The sequence below is a fragment of the Callospermophilus lateralis genome, chromosome 5 (assembly GCF_048772815.1).
Source record: "Callospermophilus lateralis isolate mCalLat2 chromosome 5, mCalLat2.hap1, whole genome shotgun sequence".
Classification (NCBI taxonomy): Eukaryota; Metazoa; Chordata; class Mammalia; order Rodentia; family Sciuridae; genus Callospermophilus; species Callospermophilus lateralis.
The window spans coordinates 52,385,371-52,408,834 of record NC_135309.1 but is presented as its reverse complement, the minus strand read 5'-3'; the positions used below and the strand labels follow the sequence as shown (position 1 = coordinate 52,408,834).

General features: G+C 40.8%; 1 protein-coding gene across 2 annotated transcripts in view; it reads right to left on the bottom strand.

The window, feature by feature from the left end:
- Positions 1-23,464, bottom strand: part of Tnfaip8 (TNF alpha induced protein 8) — a 110,997-nt gene that overhangs the window by 38,324 nt on the left and 49,209 nt on the right. The window contains exon 1 of one of the 2 annotated variants that reach the window (XM_076855885.1): positions 741-932. The exons of the other annotated variant lie outside the window; for it this stretch is intronic. Coding sequence (XP_076712000.1) covers positions 741-813 — 73 coding nt within the window. The 5' untranslated portion in view covers positions 814-932. Of the gene's footprint in view, positions 1-740; positions 933-23,464 lie in introns of those variants that run through there. 2 annotated transcript variants of the gene reach the window in all.

The window sequence follows — 23,464 nt, the reverse complement described above, 5'->3', positions numbered from 1 at the left end:
AACAAAGCATACAAACACTCACACACAAATAAACTCCCCAAACTAACACCAGTGCATAATTGTGTTTTGGTTGGAGTTTTTCCAGCTCTGTCACCCGTTCTCTGTTAGAAGTAAATGAAACTCTTTGCTTTTGCAAAGTTAGAAACAAACTCTCCTCAGTTTCAAGCTGAACAAGGTCCCCCTCATATCTTTCAGACCCCAACAAAATGAACTCACTGCCAAAAAGCCAGTTTAAACACAAAAAAAAATTTTTTTTTTTTTTTTAAATACACCAACCTATTCCTCAAATAAAGATCTTTCACTTCTCCCCCTCATTCAGCTTCCCCTTTTTGCCGGAAATGCACGTCGTTTTCAATTCCTAAAACCTCTTTTCAAGGGACCCTGGGCCCTCTCCACTCCTAGGCTTGTCCCAGGGATTTGGCTTTGGGCTGTCCTGATGCAGGCAGCCCTTTCTCAAGCACATTTTGCATTCTTGAAATCATAGTAGGGTTTCATTTCAAGAGAAGTCTCCACTTAGAGGGCAGTCTGAGCTAGGTCGCATTCTAGTTCCCCTCCCTCTCTGTCCAGTGAGAAGGGAGTCAGAGATGGGTACCCGGCTCCGCATATTCTGCTCCGACTGGGCTCAGAAAGTAGACAAAGTACCCAAGGCTCACGTAAAAACTCCCATTAGCGTAGACTACTGTCTTCCTCCACATTCCTGAGCAGAAGTTAGCCAGCCCCCAGAGAAATCAAAATCATACCTTCCTTAGATTCTTCTGTTTCTGAGTGCATAGTGTCAGGGTAACCGGCTGCAGGCACGATCGCCGCTGACATGTACTCTGTCGAGCTGCAAGTTCGCTCAGCAGAAAGATCCGCACACAACGGAACATAAAAAGGAACGAAAACCACTAAAATCCAAACCTCCCCGGGGCGGGAGGGCTGGTTCTGGTGCAGGGATTTTCAGGGGGAAAGTTCTGCAAGAATGACGAATTGCGTCTCAGCTGGGCGGCAGGAGTCCGCCCCCGAGCGGCGAGCGCCCAGGCCGGCATGCCAGGCTATGGGGCGGAGGCAAGGCAACCCGGCCCCGCTGGCTCACCGCAGGTGGGGCGGAGGACCAGGCGGAGGCAGGGTTAGGGGTGCCCAGGGCAAACTCACTCAAAAAAGCTGGGAACATAAAATAAATGTGCCATAAAGAAAAAAGTCATCTCAGGGAGCGCTGCAGTTTTACATAAATAACAAATGCATATAAGCAAACTTACACTTAGAGTTACATTTTTTCGACACCCACTTTACTTTCTATGCCTTGTGGTTTTTTATGTCCAAAATTATGAATTATAAAGCTGCTGGGTTCTGTACATTTTTTTTTCCAGGAAAAAAATACAGATACTGTCCATGTCGTCCTCAGGTATGGAATCACAAACCCCAGAGCAGGGCCTCTGGTGGCCTTAACCACTTACTCATCTGGGCAAGGAGGTTCTTATTCAAAACCCAGAATGACTGGCTCATTAACTGCTTTTGCTCAGTTCTGACCCCAGATCTGACCCACAGGTTCCTAAAGTTGGCAGAATAAGTCACCTTAGCTCTACAGAGTCTTGCTTTTCCCTTATGAGAAGTGGGGACATGAGCTGCCACCCATATACCTGTCTTACTGGGGTAGTTTACAGAGCACTTGTTTTGTCACCAACTTTTGGCCAAAAAAAAAAAAAAAAAAAAAAAAAGATCCTCAGAGAATAACATATCTGAAAGATCCATTTGGAAATTGTGAGAAAAGTTATATTTTTAATAAATTTACTTTCCAGCTGCTTTCCTTTACTTCATTTTCCATTTTATACAGGGGAAAATAGAGGCACTGTGGTAAATTTAATGAAAAGAATATATAAAAGACCTGGATTTAAGAAGTCTGAGTTTAAATTAATTTTGCTATTTATTTTTTGTATGACCTTAAGCAAATTATTTAACCTCTTGAAGCCTCCACTTCCTAATTTATTAAGTGAGTATAAAAATAGTATTTATGTCTTGTATTACATAGGTAATGATAGTAAAAAGTGATTTGAAAACCATAAGTACTACATATTGTAACTAATTAAAAGTAAATTTTTGTAAAACATACTCTTGGGTTTTATTTTAGTATTGGGGTTCAAACAGAAAGAGTGTGTTATTCACAAGCAAGGAGGGAGACGTTCTAAATATTAATATGAGGCTTAAGTGTTAAATTACTTCCTACTGCTAAATAATTTTAACATACCTAGGACCCTGGCAGAATTTTATCACAATCTCACTGAAAGGACAAGATGAAGAAAGAAAGACATAAAAGCCAGTTGGAGAGGAGAGAAGCGAAACACCTGGAAAATATCAGTTGTGGAGACTCAGAAACTGGCCTTGCCCCCCTAAGGGTAAAAAGACTGCACCATTCTGAAAGTTAGTTAACCTCATGGTCCCTTGTGCCACACATTCTTCATTAGAAGTTGCTGAAATATGTACCTTATACTCAGTACCCTAGACCCTAGACCTAGAAACAACCTGAGATGAAGATAATTCCAAACCAAAGAAATGCTCCCTCAGCAATCACAAGTGTCCTTTTCTGTCCTGCCCAAGGAATCATTCAGTCCCCTCTCTCCTCCTATACAATCCGTCCTTTCCCCACTGCAGCCCAGATGTCCACAGATGTCCACCAGGGGTTCTAAAGACTCTCGCCAAGGCTACGTGCTACACAAATGAGAGAGTCTCCACTGATCTATAATTGGGGTAAAGCAATACCTTTTCAAGGTGATGATTATGCAAATCCAGACAATTCAAATGCCAAGCTCAGTCTATCCCCAGCAGAATTACTTTCACTCTTCTTTTAGAAAGTGGTCCCATAAGAAATATTAGGTAAATGTCCTTTAACCACATTAGGTGTGTTAAAGCACATGTCCTTAATGTCCTGCTTGTTTTTTACATGGGTTCAGGAAAAGGTTTTCTGCCCAGCTCAGGTTAGCCAAGGAGAACAACTGTTGAACGAACAGTTCGGGCTTGCCAAGGCAGCCTTGTAATTCAATTTAGTCATGTTAACAGCTCTGCTGATCTCTGAACATTCACCAAGATCCTTGAGAGAAACTTCTTTTGTATTTAAATGCAGTGCAGCAGTCACCTTGGGGAAGAATGTCCTGATCTAGCTCAAGAGCAATTAATGCTCAGCTTTTAAGACTGTATGTGATGCTAAGTGAAATAAGCCAATCCCCTAAAATGAAAGGCCAAATGTTTTCTCAGAGAAGCGGATGCTGATCCATAGTGGGGGAGTGGGGTAGGAAAGAACCAAGGAACTTTGGATTGTGCAGAGCAGGGAGTGAGGGAGGGGTGGGGTGGTGGGGATGGGAAGGACGGACGGTAGAATGAGACAGACATTATTACTCTATATACATTTATGATTACACTACTGGTATGACTCTGCACCATGTACAGCCAGAGGAATGAGAAGTTGTACTCCATTTGTGTACAATGTGTCAAAATGCATTCTACTGTCATGTACAACTAATTAGAACAATAACAACAACAACAACAAAAAGATTGTATGTGATAAGGACCTTCCTCTGTCACCTATATGACCTCAAAGCCATCTGCCCTGGGTAACTTACTGCCTGCCCCATGTCCATATCTTGCAAAATTGGTGACAAAGGACAGCAGACTCTCTAGGGATCCCTTGGTCTTCTGCTGCTTCCAAATATATACTTAGTACTCTTGATTTTCCCAGGCTTTTATTCAAAAGAGGATTAGCACTTTTTTAGCCTCAGTAACTAATACTCCAGTTCAGCATAATGATTTATTACCTCCTGTACGTGGGACTTGTTTACTTTTGTATATATGTATAAGAAACACTCCAACATCCTTAGCTTGGAAATCTGGAAGTTCCATCAACAATCTATTACAGACAAACTGATATAAAATAGCAACTAAGTTAGCAACACTTCTCATTTAGTAACAAAGTACATTTAAATATTATGGTGAATTCCAACACATGTCCAATAATGGCTCTTTCATCTTCTCTGTCAACATAGAAGAATTAAAATCCTGGCTAAGATTATGATGGTATATCCTTCATTCATTCATTATCAAATATTTACATATGTCACCTATATATGGGTCCAATCTCCCTGGAGCTTCCAAGTATAATTTTGCACACAGATCAAATGAAGTCAAGCTTACAAGTCACCTTGGTTCTAAAAAAGTGGTCAACTGAACTTTTATCACAGAGCAACAGAAAAGTCTTCTCCTAAACCATACATATATATATAAAAGAAAAGCTGTTAAAAGGTCAAGGCTTTGGGGGTTTTTGCTGCCTAGATACCTCTTAAGAATAGGGGAGATCAGCAAGTTAAGAGAGGCAGAGATGAGAAAACTAGCAGAACTAGGTAGAGGGAGTAGAGATATTCATATTTTGTTCACATGCAAAAGTATTCTAAGTATTCTCTGGAAATTATGTGCTTACAGCTTCTAAGTCATAAGAACTTCAGGTCATTTCATCAGTATTTTTCATTCTATCCTCCTGACACAATGCTGAATCTGAACATACAAAACATTAGGTCACAAAATAGTTTATTTAATATAAAAAACAGCTTTCCTCTGTTCAACTTTGAGGCTTTCCTCAGTTTTTTTCTATTATTTATGCCTTTAAGGATTTCTATGATCTATATATAAAATTGAATTTCCCTTTCTCTCCTCATATGTGGAAAAGATCTTTGCTTTTGGTCTCACCTGGCTGGGGCTGCAGGTTTCACACACATTTTAACCTTCCCAAACAGGTAGGCCTAGGGCCAAGCTGAGTGGCACATGCCTATAATCCAAGCAGCTCAAGAGGCTGAGGCAGGAGGATGGAAAGGTCAAAGCCAGCCTTGGCAATTTAGTGAGGCCCCTAAAAGGATATGTCTTTCTACAGCCCCTACCTGATCCAGGTGATCTTGCCTTAAGAACATTTTATCTATCAGAAATTGAGAAGAGGGTGCTCAAATGACAGAGGTCACTTATGTACCTTCTAGGGAGTCAAACTCTGTGCTCCAAGTGGCCTTAGTTTATGTGTTGTTGAGAAATGGGGCAAGGCTGGGGAGTTGAGGTGAGATGGGGCAGAACTACCAGAATCAAGGAAGAAAACTGAGGAAGAATGTGAAGATGGGGAATTGGAGAAGAGCTACTGGTGACCAGATTCTGGGAGTTTTCAGTTAAGGGAAAATTGTTTCCTCAGACTCCCATGACATTTTCAGGAAATTCCTTGTAATCAGTAACACTCTGAATGTGAGTGAATACTTCTGAGACAATGAGAAGAGTGCTGACCTCAGAGGGGGCACACACAGGGAGACAGCAGTTCACCTGGGTACATTTGTTTCCTAAGATTTCATTGTTTGCTTTTATTTCTCTCCTAAAAAATAGTTCTCATTAAAGAACTTGTAAACACACACAACACACGCACACACACACACGCACACACACACACATAAATGCATCAGGTCTGAAACTCTCACTTGAAGAATTTATGACCCATGTTCCTTCTTTCATAATACTTAGCAATGATACCTTGCATTTTTTAAAGGTTTGACTTAGTCTCCTAAATAAGCTTCCTTGGGTCATGATATCCATTTTAAAGACATGCAATTAAAGAAAAGATTATTTGCTCAAGGTCACCAAACTAAGTAATTATGTTCTTAGGTCACAATGAAAGCAGGCTAGGCCTCCTGTCTTGTATATTCAAATGTTTTTCTCTAATCAAGTATTCATCTAAGATTCATGCTCTTTATTTTGCAGAGGAATGCCTCAAAGCTTGCTGTATTGTGAGCTTAGCTAAGAGTTTAAGGCTGGACGTGATTCTAGCACACACTGCTCAAACTGCTCTGTTAAAGTGCTTAGATCGCAGCTTCAAACTAAGGTCATTCCATTCTTGATATTTAATGCTTTAAATAAGCTATAAATTTAGCCACTTCTATTTATTTAGTAACATGAGACTATATGCTTTCAAATTAAAAATTTAGTCAGGACCCTAACTAAGCTTCCTTGGATATAAGGCTACCAGGAACACAAGTGGGGAGACTGGAGACAGAAAATCTGGGAGACCAGGGGCGCATGAGGACTGACACTACCACAAGCACAGCCAGCCCAGATGGTGCCTCATTTGCATGAGGCACCATCTTGTTCTTCAGTCCTTTGTCCTTTAAACATGGGCAAGTCATTAAACCTCTCTGAGTATCTGTTTGCAGTTTTGTAAAATGTGATGATGTCAGGCTTAATTTTTGTGAATAAGACCAGGCTGTTTTAGGTTGTTTAAGGGTGTCTATTCAGAGGGTTGGAATATAGCTCAGTTGATAGAGTGCTTGCCTCACATGAATAAGGCCCTGGGTTCAATCCCCAGAACCACCAGAAGAAAAAAAAAAAAAAAAGAGTATTTATTCAGAGGCCCTAAATGTTGATCCTCCAGATCCTCCTTATAGGAGGATGATATAAAGTGAAATTCTTTACCATGCTCAGGTTCATGGGGTCAACATGGGGAGGGCACAAGAGGGGCCACAGAAAGAATTCAACAGAGATACATCAGTCACAACCAACCAACACATTCCGGGTTTTCCTTCACAAAAATGTTCAATGATCAATCACAGCTACAGAAACTCAGGCCTGGAAGCAAAATGAGTGGTCATCTCTAATCCTCTACTTGTCTGGTGAAGCAACCTCCTAGACACATCAACGTCAACATGCACTCTGTCTTCTGGAATCTCCTCCATGAACTACATAGCAGAGGCAACCTCCTACAAGAGACAGTCCCATTTCATTTCTGTTAGAAGTTTCCTCTTTACAGTGACCTGAAATTCAAGTCTAAGGGCAGTAATTGTCAAGTCATTTTCACTCTAACCACTGTCTTTACCCTTTGGAGTAAGAAAATAATTTTGTGATGAGATAAACAGGTTTTTAACTGGATTCTCTTTTTCAACAACGTAGTGGAGCCCCCATCACAATGACTGGCTGATGTAGCTGCATGCAATATGAGACAGTTATGCAACCTTCTAGTGTCAGCTACACATCTGCTATCGATTATTGTGAAACATTCGGAAGCAAGCAGCTCTGCTTAAGATGGCCAGTGATAATCTCTTCTTTCCTCAGTGTGCTCACTCTACGTGGTTAGAACACAATGCCAAGGCAGGTTAAGTAATGAGTCCTACTTGATTGTATCTGAGCAGTGAAGAGCTTTCTCCAGGTTTCTGAACAAAATTCTGAAAATTGAAATCCACAAAGAAAACAAAGGTGGTACTCCATATGTGGAATTTGGATCACAGACTCTTGGTCCAAGATCTGTTTGGAAGTCTAACCTATTTCCGGTTGTCATGATTTGATTTTCACATTGAGTTTCTGACATGGGCAGACTCTAGGAAGTTAACAGTGTGCCAAGTAGTCATAGTTTAAGAGACAGAAAAGGCTGGCAGGGAAGCTACAGGGCTGCAAGAGGCTTGCCAGGTGTGGGTGGCCAAGGCTGACACTCAGCAGACAAACTCAGCAGGTGGTGAAATGTGCACTGAAGCAGAACTTACCCAAACAGGGTTCTGGGAAAGGGAGGTTATTATTATTTTTTTTTTTTCAGGTAGCACTGAAAGGCATGGATCAGAAGTTTTTCCACTTGAATAGGTTTGGTTACAAAACTTAGGTTTATTCAGCCTGTCCTTAAAAGAAGAGCTATAGAAATATGTATTAGGCAAGATTCACAAAATTGTAGATCTCACCAAATGAATGCATTTTCTAAGACACAGCTAATCTGAACACTGTGCTTGCCTACTAAAGACAAGGTAATATATTGTCCATACATTTCCTAGTAGCAACAGAAGAAAGCTTCAAAAAATCACTTTCTCAATCTGAAATATATTTCCAAAGATATTTTTTTTAACCTCGTCTCAATTCAGCAAAGTCCTATCACATGTCATTTAATTTTCTCCATTTCAGCCATGTACAGTCAGCCAGCCCAAGAAGAAATAATAATGAAATGGAAAGTCAGTCACTATTGCAGCAAAGTAAGCATGACATGAAGCTGGGAATTTGCTGTTTCCCTCCTGGCTCTAGTCTCTGCATCGATGCATGCCCTCTCATACTGTGAGTAGCTCACACAGTGATGGTGAGTGAATACTGTGTCCAAGGCCATGTGTCTTTTTAAGAAACTGAAATAGTAATTGTACATCTTTTGGGGATGCCGTGTAATGCTTTGGAACATTTATACACTGTGTATTGATCAACCTGGGATATTTACATCATCCATTGTCTCAAACATTAATCATTTCCTCATAATAAGTTCAAATAACTTTCCTATGTTCATATGTGAATACACAACCATTGTAACCCCACATCATGTACAACCACAAGAGTGGGAAGTTATACTCCATGTATGTATAATATGTCAAAAATACATTCTACTGTTATGTATAACTATAAAGAACAAATACAATGGAAAGTCAGCTACCACTGCACCATAAAAAAGAACTTTCAAAACTCTCTTTTCCAGCTTTTTTGAGTTAGGCACCTTTTCATAGCAAAATGCCTATGAAGACAAGCCAACCATATCATTTGGTCCCAAAGAAACAACAACCTGTTCCAGTGCTATAGGAAGCACATACACAGTAAGTCTTATACTTACTGGTAGACGGAATATCAGTTTTTAAAACTTCTTAGCCTTCTAAGAGGTTTTCAAAAAATAATATTGAACCCACATAATTTTTACTTTACATAATTCTGCTGTACTCTGCATTAAATTGGTACCTTGGAACTTCATAAGTTAGAGTGGCGTGGCCAAGACTCGTGAAAAAAGAGTCCTGATCTTAACTTTGGGATCTCCCAATTGTGTGCCAGTGTACCTCAGAGCACCACAGCAAACACGAGGGTGTTACAGCATGCTTTAAATTTTGAGGGAAACAGAGCAATATTCAACACCCCAGACACTGCATAAGCTACTCATTCCAGCTAGTTCACAGTTTAACATAAGCCTCTGCTATTTTCCTCTCAATGACATCATTTCTTTCCAAAGGTAGGCTGCTGTGATAAAAAAGCAAGTATTATGCAAAAAGTGATGTGGAACAGGAAATGAGGGTAGAAGGTTCCAGTCAGATCTGAAGGTTTGAGAAATCATGGAGTGGCTAGTGATAAATTCATTATTTCACATTCCACATTCAACTTCATTACTTGCCGTGAAAAAATTAAGAAGGGACCTTTATATATCTTCTCTTTTGCTGACTGGTATGATTCTGTTTCATCAGTGGAGGGCACGGCAGAGATTCTACAGGAAGAAGTTTTCTTCCTGGTTCTGGTGCTTTCTTCTGCAAGCTCCTGTAAGCAAGTATGGCTTCTCCAGCACCCAGTTCCTGAGTGCGAACGCCTTCTTCAGCAGCTGGATCTTGCTGTGCACCATGGTCAGCACCACACAGCCTCCAGTGGCTTTCCTGGCCTCTCTCTGAGGTGATTTGCAGCAGAATGCTTCCAGTGGAAACCTTCCTGTAAACAGCTTTCCTCAGAACCTTATTCCAGCAAGTTCTGTCAACACAGCACTACAGCAATTTCTCTACCACCCAGGGAGCCATGGTCAGTCATCCCCCTCCTACAAGATCTGGGGTGGAGGGAAGCCTGCGCCTGAGTGTTCACATCTCCTGGGGTGGTAGCTGCTCCTGATACCTGCTACTTCTCTATTCTTTAGAGTTCTCTTTATTTCCTATTAGCCAACCCCCATTTTAGTTCATATTTCTGTTTGTAATAGTATTATTATTAATTGTGGTAAAATATACGTAACATAAAATTTACCATTTTAACCATTTTTTAAGTGTCTAGTTCAACAGCAAAGAGTAGATTCACATTTTTGTACAACCATCCCCAACATCTATCTCCACAACTTTTTCATCTTGCAAAATTGTTAACTGGGCTGTTCTGTCTTTAAGAATTTGACTGCTGCTCTAGGTAGCTCATCTAGGTGGAATTTTAAAGTATCTCTCTTTTGTGATTGGCTCATTTCACTTAGCATAGTGTCCTCAAGGGTCATCCATGTGGTAGTATATGTTGGAATTTCCTCCCTTTTAAAGGCCGAATGGTATTTCATTTCATCTGTACATCACATTTGGTTGATCCACTCTTCCACAGATGGACACTTGGATTCCCTTCACCTTTTAGCTCTTGTGAATAATGCTAATATGAATGTGGATTCACAAATATCTCTTCAAGATACTTTTTAATTATTTGGGGACTCTATCTAGAAGTAAAATTGTGACAGCATATGGCAATCCTATTTTTAATTTTTTAAGAACCACCATAGTGGTTTCCTAGTTTACATTTCTTTATTTTAAACTTTTTTGTTCAAATTGCTGTGTGGTTTGTCTCCTGAATGGACCATGACTGATACATGCAGTACCCAATAGGTGTACATGTGCATTAGTAAATAAAGAAGAAAGTAAAATCCTTTTTATCTTTCAATTATTATTTCACAGGGCTATACAGTTATTAAGTTATTTGGACCTTAGCACTTGATAAACGTTAACTACTAAGTACTTCTTTTGTCCTAGAAATGACATGAAAAAAATTACAGAGACACTAAGGGTGCCATGAGCCAGGATCACCTGAGAATCTCTGCTCCAGCCCACACATTTCCTACTGCCCTTAGGACCTGTATGCTTGGAGTTTCCTTAGAGTTACTATACCTAGAAACATCCTTATCCCTGAAGGCACAGACAGCCTCTCACTTCCACCCCCAACACAGCATCTTGATTTTTTTATACAAATTATTAAATTTCTTCCCATTTAAGCAATGGTGCCAAGAAACCTTATGATTATCATTATTTATATTCTTCTGTCTTTCCTTGTTTCTAATCTAAATCCTACAATCAAAATATTTCCTGATGGGTCTCCATTCCTACATCAATCAATAAGGCCATCATCTCTAGTTTGCATTACCTATGATTTTTAAGCTGTTTTCTCATCAACAAGACCATGGGTTGAAAATTCAAATGCCCACTCAAGGTAGAATACACTAATTCCTACCTGTCACAACTACAGGCTGCCTAAATCCCTGTACCCATGAAGGCACACTGATAAGGCAGGCTGTGGGGAAGACACTATTCCTCTCGCTCCCAAAGAAGCCAGTGCAATGCAAGAGAGCATGAAACGCATCACCAGAGACAAAGCTGTGAATGTGCGCCCACACACTTGTAGATCTGGGTGGTTTAAAGAGTAAGTAATCATTCAGAAACTTTTGATGCTCACTTTCATTAACTGGAAATGACCTAAAAGAAACCTTACGATGAATCATGATACCCTGTGCAGCCACACCGTGGGAGCAGCTGCTGCCTGTCTAGTTTTCCTGCTCTTACACCCTTCCAGTGCCCTTTTCAGGTCCCAACTCCTCTACAAAGTCTAGTGAACTTACACATCTACAGTAAACATCTATTATACTTAAAGTTGACCATCTTGATGTCAGTTGTCTTCTGAGGCAGATCTGTAAGCTTGGCTATTTAAAATATAAGATTATACCTTGTGTGTGTTTGCTTTTTCCCCTTTCTAAAAAGCACAATGCATATTGGATACTTTGAAGGCTCTATACAACTAACGAAATAATAATTTTATCATTTCATAATACTGAGTTATGACAACATACAAGAATAAATTGAATTTCCCCATGCCCCAAAAGGACATTATGGGGAACTATGTACATATATATCTGTTACCTTCAAAAGAAAGAAAGAAAAGGACATACGCATTGCTTTGGAAAACTGAGGCTAACACTCTGTAATCATCCATAAATCCAACAAGTTTCCAAAAATTCTTTCAGAAAAGGAGCCAAGAAGAAAATAATTCTGACAGCTGCAAACCTTCTGTTTTACAACATGCACAAAATGGACACACTTCCTTTAACATCCTCATAACAGAGAGGGCTGAGCAGATGCAAGCCTCCCTAGTAGATGTCCACTGGACTCTAGATTTGAACTAATGGATTGTGCTTATCTTTATAAAAGCAATCTTACTAGCCACCTATCCAACCAACTGCATTTTACCATAGAGACCATTAATAAGATGGATTGGACAAAATTCCATTTCAGTTCATGGAATTTCCAGGGCCAGCAAGATACCGGCAGCAGCTGCCCACTTTAAAAGAGCAGCAACTTCTCCATCCTCAGATTGGAAACTTTGTTTCCTTTAAGTTAAGAACTAACATCCGGCACTGGACACCTGAATATATATATATACTAATAAATCCCAGATGGGAATTCCAGACACCTCTTTATTCAAGGCATGCATTTCTTTCTGGCAATAAACATTCTATTAAGCAAGTCTCCAAGGAACAAACTCATTTTCAGAGACTGCTTCCATTCACAAGATGCTGTGCTTTCTAAAGCCAATTTGGGTTAATTGCACAACATGTAATTAATTTTGCCATCTCTTTTCTCAATGGATGAAATCAATCAGCAAATATAAAAAGGCAGCACCTTCAAAAGGTGGATCTCAGTTTTTCTAGTGGAAGTGGACCTTCCACCAGAGGCTAAGAAGTGAGAGAGGAAGATTGGAAAGGACACTGAAATACAATTAGGTGGAATAAGTTCTAATGTTCTATAGCACAGTTGGGTGACCATAGTCCACAATTTATTATATGTTTATGAAGAAATAGAAGAGAGGAATTCAAAGCTTCCCAACATACACACACACACACAAAAAAAAAATGTTTAAGGAGCTAGAAATGAGAACCATCCTGATTAGATCATCATACATTATACACATGTATCAAATTATCACACTATACCCAAAAAATATATACAAATATTATGTGTCAATTAAAAATTTTTAGTTATTTTTTAAAAAAAATGGTAAGACTTTATCCAAAAGATTTTATTTTTGGACTAGAGAAATAAAAAGTATATCACTTGGCCATAGCCCCAAATACTGAATCAATAACTCAGTTTAGAACCAAACAATTTATGTGTTCAGATTAAGCTATGTTACCATCAGCAATAATAAGTATAATTTATCAAGCATCTACTACATGCTAGTGTTATACTAGACACATTATAGAACATATCTTTTCTCTTATGCATCTCAGTGTGGTGGTGCTTTCTAGTCCATGAAATACTTTGGCGTACTTTGCCACTGATCCCCATAACAAGCATGTAAGGAAGGAATCTTGAGTATCACTGAGAACATTTGCTTCTGATGATACAGAACCTCAGAGATATTAAGTGGCTGGCCCATAGCCACTTAGCTGGGGCTGAGCGTAAGCTGAGACTAGAATGTTGGTCTTCTGACCTCATTGCTTGCTATTTTTTCTCTACACTATGGTGTCTCTCTGATTGAGCAAAACACAAATTACAACACTAAAAGGCAAATCTGCCACATCACCAGGAGAAAAGAAGTATGGGGCAGTAAGGAAGGTCAAGGGCCAAGCTGACTTGGAGGCTTAGAACCTGGCTGACCCTAGGGAAAGAGAGCCAGACAATAATTTTTTAAAAAGTGGCTGTGTGTTGGTAGCCCAGAGGAGGAACAGGTGTGGCCATGAGGGACACGAGGAATTCCACTTCACACACTGAGTGAGTCTGATTGAGGTCTAAGAAGGGAAACTGACGTGGCATGTACTTGAGCCTCTTCTCTCAAACTGATTTCCCATATACTAGAGCTCTCTCCAGGAGTGGGGGGCTCCTATATAGCTCAGTCTTAAGTAAAATTATTTCTAGAACAGATTACATAAAATATTTAGTCTTTACTTATCAGAGGCTATAGAACAGGTTTTTTTTAAAAAACGAAGTAGATTATCACTGTTAACCACACTGTTTTATAATATAGATAGAAACCTACTTTTGTTCACTAAGCCTTATAAAGTTATTTTTCATTGTATTTACACTCAGTCAACAATTTCTGCCCAATTTCAAGAGACAAGAATATGCAAGTGATTAGGATTTCACATTCTTTTTAAATGCTCTAGAAAGCCTGTCCCAATACACAGATTCTACAAAATCATGTAACTCCCTTAATATATTACAGTCATGCTTTCAGAGGAGAGGAGCGAGACTGGGTTCTAACATCCATAAAGTGAAATCACATATGGTTAAAATTACCTTGAAAATTCCTTAAATAGCCCAGAAATTTCAGTACCGTCTACATGATTTTGTGTATACATAATACTGTATCAATTCTAACTTTTAGTCTATGGTTCTCTTCACTTGTCAAATATTCAAGGTCTTCCTCCATAATAATGATCAATTCATGACACCCATTTGTCTGGTCTCCTGAACAAAGTGTTTCCCATTCTGTTGGTGGTCTGAACCCTTAAACTTATCCACTCCATAGCTTTCATCAGAAGGTGCTCAACACAAGCAATGCAGAGAGTTACTGCCTGGTAATGAAGGAGCTGCATGTGAAGGGCCAGGATTTCCTCACAACTGTCTTCATCAGGGTGAGGTATCACTTTATTGACAGCCTCTAATGTGCCCTCTACAACTCATAATTGGATATACCAGGGACCAAGGGAGAAGTAAAGTTCTGGAGGAAACCAGAGATGCACTGTCTCCTCCAGAACAAGGTGTAGGTAACACCATTCGGATGTTACTTCATTTACACTTTTTCCATTGCACAAGAATCTGTGGAAGACCTACCATGTACGGCACTTGGCAAAAGTCAAAGATACAACAGCTTTCTTATCTGTTCTTGCAGCAGACTGACTTAGGGAGCCGGAGCTGGAAAGTTTTGGAAAGGACACTAACCACTTACTAATTAGAATCCAGTATGATAAATACAATAGCAGAAAAGCATGAGGTTCTGGGACAATTCACAGAAGAACCTAAAACAGACCTGGGGCAGCGAATCATCAAAAGCAGCTTGCAAAAAATAAAAATAATAAAAATAATAATACCAGCAAAGGAAGAGGAGAAAAGAAGGAAGACAGCATGCAAAAAGATCCACAGGTGAAGGAATATCTAGTGGGAAAGGAAGGCTGAAGAAAAAATCAACGGCTAGGATAATCAGGCAGCCACTGGGGATCCTTTGATAAAGAGAATTTAGTAACATGATTAGAGGTAGAAGCCAAATTGCAAGGAGTTGCAGAATAACCCTGTGTTAAGAAAGTAGAGAAAGCCTTGGTGGACCATTCATTAAGAAAGTTTCCCTGAAGAGAGTACCCTCCAGAGAAAGCACCATCAAAAGAGCACAATTTTGGCACAAATTTGAGCGGCTTTGAGAAAGAAATATTTAAGTATCCACAACTCTGCCACTGGTCAACACCAGCCACAAGGAAGTTGGGTGTTACAAAAATACCTTTGCAAAAATTTGCATGGACTCTGACAGGAATTTGAATAATGTAAATTAAAAAAAAAAAAAAAAAACAACCTCCAAATTCCCTCCAAGTTCCCTCTTGCAGGTGCTGGTCCAGTAGATCTGACCCAAAGGGGACAATACAAAGTGTCATCTCTGAGGCACCTGGAGAGGCTCCTGAACCCCCAAATTATAATTTTAGCATACAGGAAATACTCTCATTAGGGAAGCAGTACTTTGGGTACCACCCTATTTTCTCTGTCATGTTCTCTGTTTCATCACTGGATTCTTTGAAAAATACAAGTATCCATGGAAGAAAGGCCTGTGATAACATCTCAGAGTAAATGAATTCACTAGTTTCTTTATTCTTTCCTAGCAAGTGTGATGTGACCACCGGGCACTGTGGGTAGAAAGCAGAGATGCAAAAATTAAGAGTATGAGGAAGGTTGGGAAGAGAATGAATGCGAGCATGTCCCACTCCCAGCTCTGCCCTGATCACTAACCTCATTGCTATCTAATCCCCAGTAAAAACAAAGAGGAATGACTATACCAATAAACAACTTACAAAGCAGGAAGGTGAATTTCAAAAACTTGGGGGCTCCTTATTTTTTGTGATGCAATTTTTTTAAATGCTGTAAAAGACTCAGAACTATTTTGATTGAGATTTCCATCTCCGCTTCTCTAAACTGATGCAGGCTCCAAAGGCTAAAAATGACTTTCACTGGAATGATTTCTTTTGAGGTATTTCCAATTGTGGGTGAAAATTATCATGGCTGTCTTTCCCAAAGACAGCCAGTTTTCTAATCCAAGGTGGAAGTTGAAGTCAGGATATAGCTCAATCGATAGTGCTTGCCTCACATGCACAAGGCTCTGGGTTCAATCCCTAGCACCACACACACAAAAGAAAGGAACCATAAAAGGGTTAAAAAATCTGGTATCTCTGACACTGAGAAAACACAGCCATGACAGCTGCAGTCACTTGGCTTATAGCCCAAGAATCACAAACTGATAGCCTTAGGGCTAATCCAGTTCAAGGTGGACTTTTCTTTGGCCAGGTAAGTTATATTTTTCATCCAAACTTCAACACCTTTAAAGACGATCTGTTCTAAGTTTGCCTCAAGCCACAAGACCCCTATTTCACACAGAGGGCTATGTATATCTTTGTAGTACTTGCTTGGTTCTTATAGGCATTTGATTTAAGGGGACCACTGGTTGACACAGACTAACATTAAAACAAACACCCTCTGTCCTACAGAGGTGGAGGTCCAGCAATGAGCATTTTAGCACAAGTGAGTCACTGAGCAACAAAATCACTAACAGTAAGCCACAGCATGCAATAGTACTATAATAAGACTCTCAACAAAACAGCAATGCAAAACAACAGTGAGGCTCACCAGTCTCTGGATGAATGTGACTGTGGCTTTGCAACCACTTTTTAACAGAAGCACCTGCTGTGAGTCACCACCTGATCTGGACTCAAGTACTCAGGGGTTCTGGCTCTACTCCTGACATCAGGATGTCCAAGAACACAAGCCTGGCAGCCAGAACCCTATTCTGGCATGGAAAGGAAATAACCCTTCCATTCAGTGAACTGTAGCCATAAAGGCACTATCTGTGATCTCCAACGAACAACATTCAACTTGGAGCAATTCATGCCTGGCACACAGCCAGTTGAGCCACTTACTTGGTAGCTATTTGAGACACCTGTAGCACACAATGCAGAAATGGTGTTGTCATCTGTCTGTTTGGATGTCCTGACATGGAGAACATCCCCATTCCTCCCCTGATCTTCGTTCCTTGTGATACTTCCAACCATAGGCTGCATAGAACCCAAGAATCAGAGAGCTGATGCTCAAAAGAAGGTTTTGAGGTTCTGATTCAATTTCCTCATTCTTCAAACATGGTTACAAATGAAAAAACAGGCCCAGAAAGTTGATGCAACATTTCCAGAGGCTCATCATACAAGTGTCTTAATAGGAATTAGAACTAAATCGACTGTGGCCTCAGGAGCTCAGCGCTCCTCCTGAATTCAGCCTCCTGGGGGCTCAGCAAGCCTTCTACATCCCTGGTCCCCTGAAGTCCAGCCCAGTACTCCTGCATTTGATTTCTAGGAGTCTCATGGATGGCCTATCTCACTGTAGTTTCTCATTAGTGTTTGAATCAAAGCCCCCTGATAAAAGGTTCTTTGTTCTAGTTGGCCCTCTGTATATCTGTTTCCCTCAGGGATATGACAGGGAATGCTGGCTAGCTGGGAACAAGGCTCTGAAGTTTGGAATTCTAGACAGCAGCCATAGATATATATAAAAGATACACTGACACCTCTCCTGCTCCAACTGACTCACCGCAAAAATGTTTTCCTGTATCACTCTGCCCTTCCCTCCTTCATAGCCCTCTGAATGTTGCCCCACAGGAACAATCTAGAACAAATTAAATTAAATCCTCCAGGACTGATTGCCTTGCTTTAATTCTTCATGTGCAGAGCCCAGTTATTGAAATTTAAATAAATAAAACAATTAGTCAAATACAGTGATTAAGGTCTTATCTTTAAGATGTAAGGCCGCAGGAATATACAGCTGCCTTATATAGCTTTTAAAGAAAAATTCTGTGGGACTTCAGTGTTCTATGATGACATGTAATTACCATAGGTTGAAGAGTTATCAGCAACTTTCTCTACTTCTTATTCTAATTGTTTGATGCCTACCTGACCAGATCTGTGGTACCCTGTGCAAGGTCATGGAGATGCTTTATTGACCTTTGAGAATTTCCCTTTGTGATCTGCAGCACTACCATGGTTCATGAAACTTGTGTCCTTGCTCACCCTAAGAGCATCTGACATTTGTCATCAGGAGCCAATAATCCCATATGCAAGGTTCCATCCCCTATATCGTACCATACCAGTCACCAAATAAGAAGCAATTCAGTAAAGAAACACCATGACAGGACACCTGTGTAGCAGACTCAGTGTCACCTCCATTACTCCCTCTCTGGGTAGCAGCCTGACCATTTTAACTCCATTGTAGCAATCCCATACCCCTCTGCTATAGAGCAACTGGTAGACAACCCAAGCCCAAGCCAATCACCACAGCAGATACTGACACCAACGAACTGGCCACTGAGATGTCAGAAATTTGCATGGTACTTCTGGAAAAGGTTGCTCACTACTCTGACAGCCACCAGGAGCCAGTTCCCTGTCTCCTCCTGGATGGTGTGCTGTGACGTGAAGTCTAGAATTGCTGCAGAGTCTTATTACTGTGAGAGAAGCCAGTTCAGGATAAAGCTCAACCACCAAAGGTAGACTGAAGAGGACATGAGTTCCTGACATCACTGGGTCCCTAGTGTTTCTCCTCCATGCACAGGCTGGTGTGCCCACCAACCCTAAGGGGCTTCCTGATGGACACTACATGGGAATATGCTTGTCATATTGGGATGGCTGACTCTCTGATGGGACAAAAAGGGCAAGACTTATAAGATGAGAGAAAGTGCTAGGAAGGTATGTATGTGTGAAAGCTCCATATTCTTCCATTCTGAAGTAAAGCACCAGGAGCGAGGTCAGGTCTGCCTGGGATTTCTCCCAGGAGCTGAGATATAGTGAGAACCTCAGGGGCACACATGGCAAAGGACAGAAACACCATTAAGTAGTTAGCAGAAGAGGCAAATCAACAATGGAAAGCACTGATATGTTCAAGTCAGGCCAGATTTTTGCTTTAGAAAGTATTCAACGTCCCCTTGGTGCTGCTTTTAACAGGGCACATTGCACACAGTTAGTTATATTTTGGCAGTTTCACTCTATGGTCTTGCAGCTGAAACACTGAATCCCAAAAGCCGGAAAATTATCTAGGGTTTTCATTAGACTGTCTTTGGTGACCTTGAACTAAGCCCTTTCATTCTCCATCTCCCACACACACAAAAAAATATTTGCGATGTTCCTGCTTAGATGAGAAGATGGAATTGCAGAAATTTTTCTTGTCAGACTTTCTTATTTCTATTGCTCACAGCAGCCCCCACATAAATACCTGGATTTCTACTGTGCTTTGCTGTCCTTTTGGCCCTGAGTTTTGATCATGGGATTTCCTCAGCAAGCGCTCATTCTTTCCTTCTTACCAAGTCCAGTTCAGAGAGCTCTCCCTGGAAGCATCACTCTCCTAAAAACAAATAAACCAAAAGACCACAGAATTCTGTGTCCTCAGGCTCCACTGGTGGCCAAAAAACTGTACTGAAAGAATTGATTCCAAAGGATGCAAACCAATGCTCAACTTAATGGTTCAAGTTGGTGGGATTTCAGAGGTCGTTTATAGACAACATGAATGAACATATGAAATCACCTTGGTTGACAAAAAAAAAAGATGATTGTGTAAATCTCACATTATAGTGGGAGCTCTACTTTAAGAGAAAGGGACTGAACAATCCAAGAGAGCTTAGAATGTGCAAATTCCTCATGTCACTTCATCTACTGGAGACAGGGCAGAGGATGATTAAACAAGAGGAGACAATGCAGGTGACAGCTCAAAGTCCTTCTTTTCTATTCTTAGCACTGGTCTGACCTTCATCAGAGAATGATATTAGAGGATTTGGCCCATGTCCAGAGGAAAATAGTCATAAAATATACAGGAGATAGAAGAGGGGAAAAAAGGCTTGAGCTGGTTCAAAGCACAGTGTTATAGTTTGGATGTGAGGCATCCCCCAAAAGAGACAATGCAAGATGGTTTAGAGGAGAAATGACTGGGTTATAAGAGTCTTAACCCAATCAGTGAATTAATCCTCTGACAGGATTAACTGAATGGTAACTGAAGGTGGGTAGGGTATGGCTGGAGGAGGTGTTAATGGGGGGGGCATGCCTTTGGAGGATATATTTTGTATCTGGTGAGTAAAATCTCTCTCTGCTTCCTGATCACCACATGAACTGCTTCCCTTTGCCACACTCTTCCACCATGGTGTTCTGCCTCACCTCAAGCCCCAAGGAATGGAGACTGCTATCTACAGACTGAATCTCTAAAACCAGGAGCCCCAAATAAACTTTTCCTCCTCTAAAATTGTTCTTGTCAGGTCATTTAGTCATAGCAGTGAAGAAGGATGACTCAAATGCACAGCAAGAGACAACAGAGTAATGGACACAAACTGTCCCCGTTAAGCTGTACTTGGAGACAATGAGTACACACTCCCTCCTCAACTAGTAATTCTGTTTTCAAATTAATTTTCAATAGTGTTTAATGCTCAACCTCACTTTGATGAGGATGGTGTCATACAGGGAACTATGACTGAACCCTTTAGGATTGTGGAAACCTTGTCACATATTAACTATATCCAAATAACTTAAACATGAAGGCAGATAAGGAATAGGGTAGTCATCATCAGACTGTAGGTGCTTGGACTCACCAGTTGATTGGGAGGGAACTTCGGGGGAAAACCCAAAGAATTTATCTCCATGTCAAAATTGAGGAAAGCAGTATCTGGCATAATATTCCTGTGGGGGAAAAGGTCTCACCTGTGCCTAGGTTTGCTTTGGAGCCTCTATAGGTAGTAAAGGACACACTGAGGGAGTGACCAACATGAACCTTACAGAAACACAGCTGCTAGAGGAGCCCACAGAACTCTGCTTCCTCTCAGACCACACTGCACCTGGACGTCTGAGCCTGTGTGTAGTCACACATTCCCAGCTGGGCAGGCAGGCTGGAGGGAAGAATGCTGGAGTGGAGAGGCAGGTTTCCATCCCAGTTCTGACACTACAAAGCTGGATGACAACGGACACCCGACTTGGATTCTTTGGCCTAAGTTTCATTTATAAAAGAAGATTAGACTAAATCAAATGTCTTCTCATCTCATGTCCAATACAAGTCAAATTCATTACAACTGTCAAGAAAGCCCCCTCTAAGCTGGCCTCCACCAGCTCTCAGACTCATATCTTCTCCCATCAGCTGTTTCTGAAACACTTCAGGCCATCCGGGCCTCTGGGCCTTTGCAGCTGCTTGTCCTCTGCCTGTAATGTTCTGCCCCAGGATATCCCTGTCTGGCTTCCTCATACCTTTCAGGTGTGTCTATTATTACACTCCCAGTGAGGATTTTTTCCCAATTGCAACCACTGCCATCCCATCACCACTACCCCAACACACACACACACACACACACACACACACACACACACACCATTTCTCTATTCAACTTCATTTTTTTCTCATTAGTATGTAGTATCCTACTTAGTATTTATTTTACTATTTACTTTGTTAATTGTCAGTATCCATCAAATAGAATGCCAGCACTCCAAGAGTTGCAATTTTTTCACTGGTGCATCCCCAGTGCCTGGAAGAGTGCCTAGAACCTAACAGAAATTCAGCAAGCATTTGCAAAATGGATACACACATGGATGGGTGAAAGGGAGGGCAGAAGGAGTACCGACCTCCAAGGTGTCTTGGCTCTGAGATCTGTGGACTGTGGTGCCTACGGAAAGAGTGCTCTCTGCAACCAGGATGAACTCTAACCACATGAAAAAAAACAAGCTGACCCAAGTGAAAACCCCAAGGGTTCAGGGCCAGCTGTGGTATGCTTCTCTCTGCTACAGAACTGCTTAAATGCATGCCCTGGCTGCGGAGCCATGTACACCCAGCACTCTCATAAAACTTTTGACTAAGAAATTCTTGGTTGACATCTGGTTCCATATTTTTAGAGTCTAAATGAATATCATTTTTGGGGGGGGACATAACTATATCCATTTTATCTCTCTATTCTTCACTTAAAACCCCTGGAGAAAAGAGAAACGTTTCTTTACTGCCAAAATATCACACAATTTATCCTAAAATGAGAGAAGGTGGTGGCGCTCCCATGTACATTTCAGCCAGCTCCACTAGATGGCGACATGGGCAGGACATGCTGCCCACGGGGGAAATTCACAGCAGCAGTAGAGAGAGTCCCACCCACCTCCCTGCCCCTCTGGCTCTCTGCTTGGCTCTCACAGGCTTGCTCCCTCTTTACTTTGGTCTATTTCAACCACTGATTTACAATCTGCTCTCAAGCAGTTCATGCTTACCCATGAACACATATGACTTAATCACTCTAACCTTGGACATTTTATGTATATTTCTTTCTGCCAAAGTTCATTACTAACCCACCCTCTGGAACTCTACCCCAAACTCACTTCTTCCATAAAACCTTCCCAAGCAAACCGGGCTCTGGTCCTGACTGTATATACACCGTGATGTACAGTCACAGACACATAACCATTTGTATATATTAGGTAGAAAACACACACACATACACACACTAGACAGACATGCACCATTCTGGGTGTCTGGTAGACAAATGTTTATTTTGTATAAATGATGTGCAGGTGACCACATTCCATCCAAGAGAAGTAGTCATGACTCCACAAAATAGTACCAGCTGCCAAGGGTTTAATTAATGAGCAGAGAGACTAGATATTACAACACCACCTATGTCTTCCAGTTTGTAGATTTTTCCTAGTATTCAATTTAAGCTCCAGAAAGCCTTTTGAGCAGAAAAAAAAAGTCTAGATAAACCTAAGCAAATACTATGCCTTCACTTGAACAAAAGTGTGTAAATGCCAATACAATTTGAAATGCTGTTTAAAAACTCTATTTTGATTCTTGGTAAGGTTTCCCGTTTTCTTTGAAAGTAAAATTAAGTCTACTTGTAGAAGCATTAGTATGACTAAAACCAAGTCCAAGATGTTATTTTAAAAGTATGAAAGGCTTTATATATAAGGTGAAATTGCTCTCTGACTATGAGAGAAAATGGCAACAGTAATATTCTGACAAGGGCCCAAGGGGAAAACAGAAATAAACTCCTTCGTGTTTATAGTACACCCACAGTATTACCACTGCAGCCAGACCACTGAGGACCAGAGGTGTCCTACAGTTAAGACAGGAGTGGAAATGTAATGCAGAAACTTTAGGCAAAACAAATCTATTCAATGTTTTTCAGAGTTCCATTTCTGAAACATTTCAACCGTTCGTTTTGTTTAAAAATGAAACGGTATGCAAACTTCAAATGCCATTTTCTTCACCCACAATATTCATATTCCCCTCAGCTTACCACTGGCTCTCCACATCCAGAGCCACAGCAGAAGAAAATCAAGAATGTGTTGAACACGACCCTTCTAAAGCCATGACAAACATCATTTCCCGGTACACAGTAACACCATGTCACTTAGTCATCTGAACTTTCTGCCAGATTCCGACAAAGACATCACACCCAAGATCATCTGAGAGCA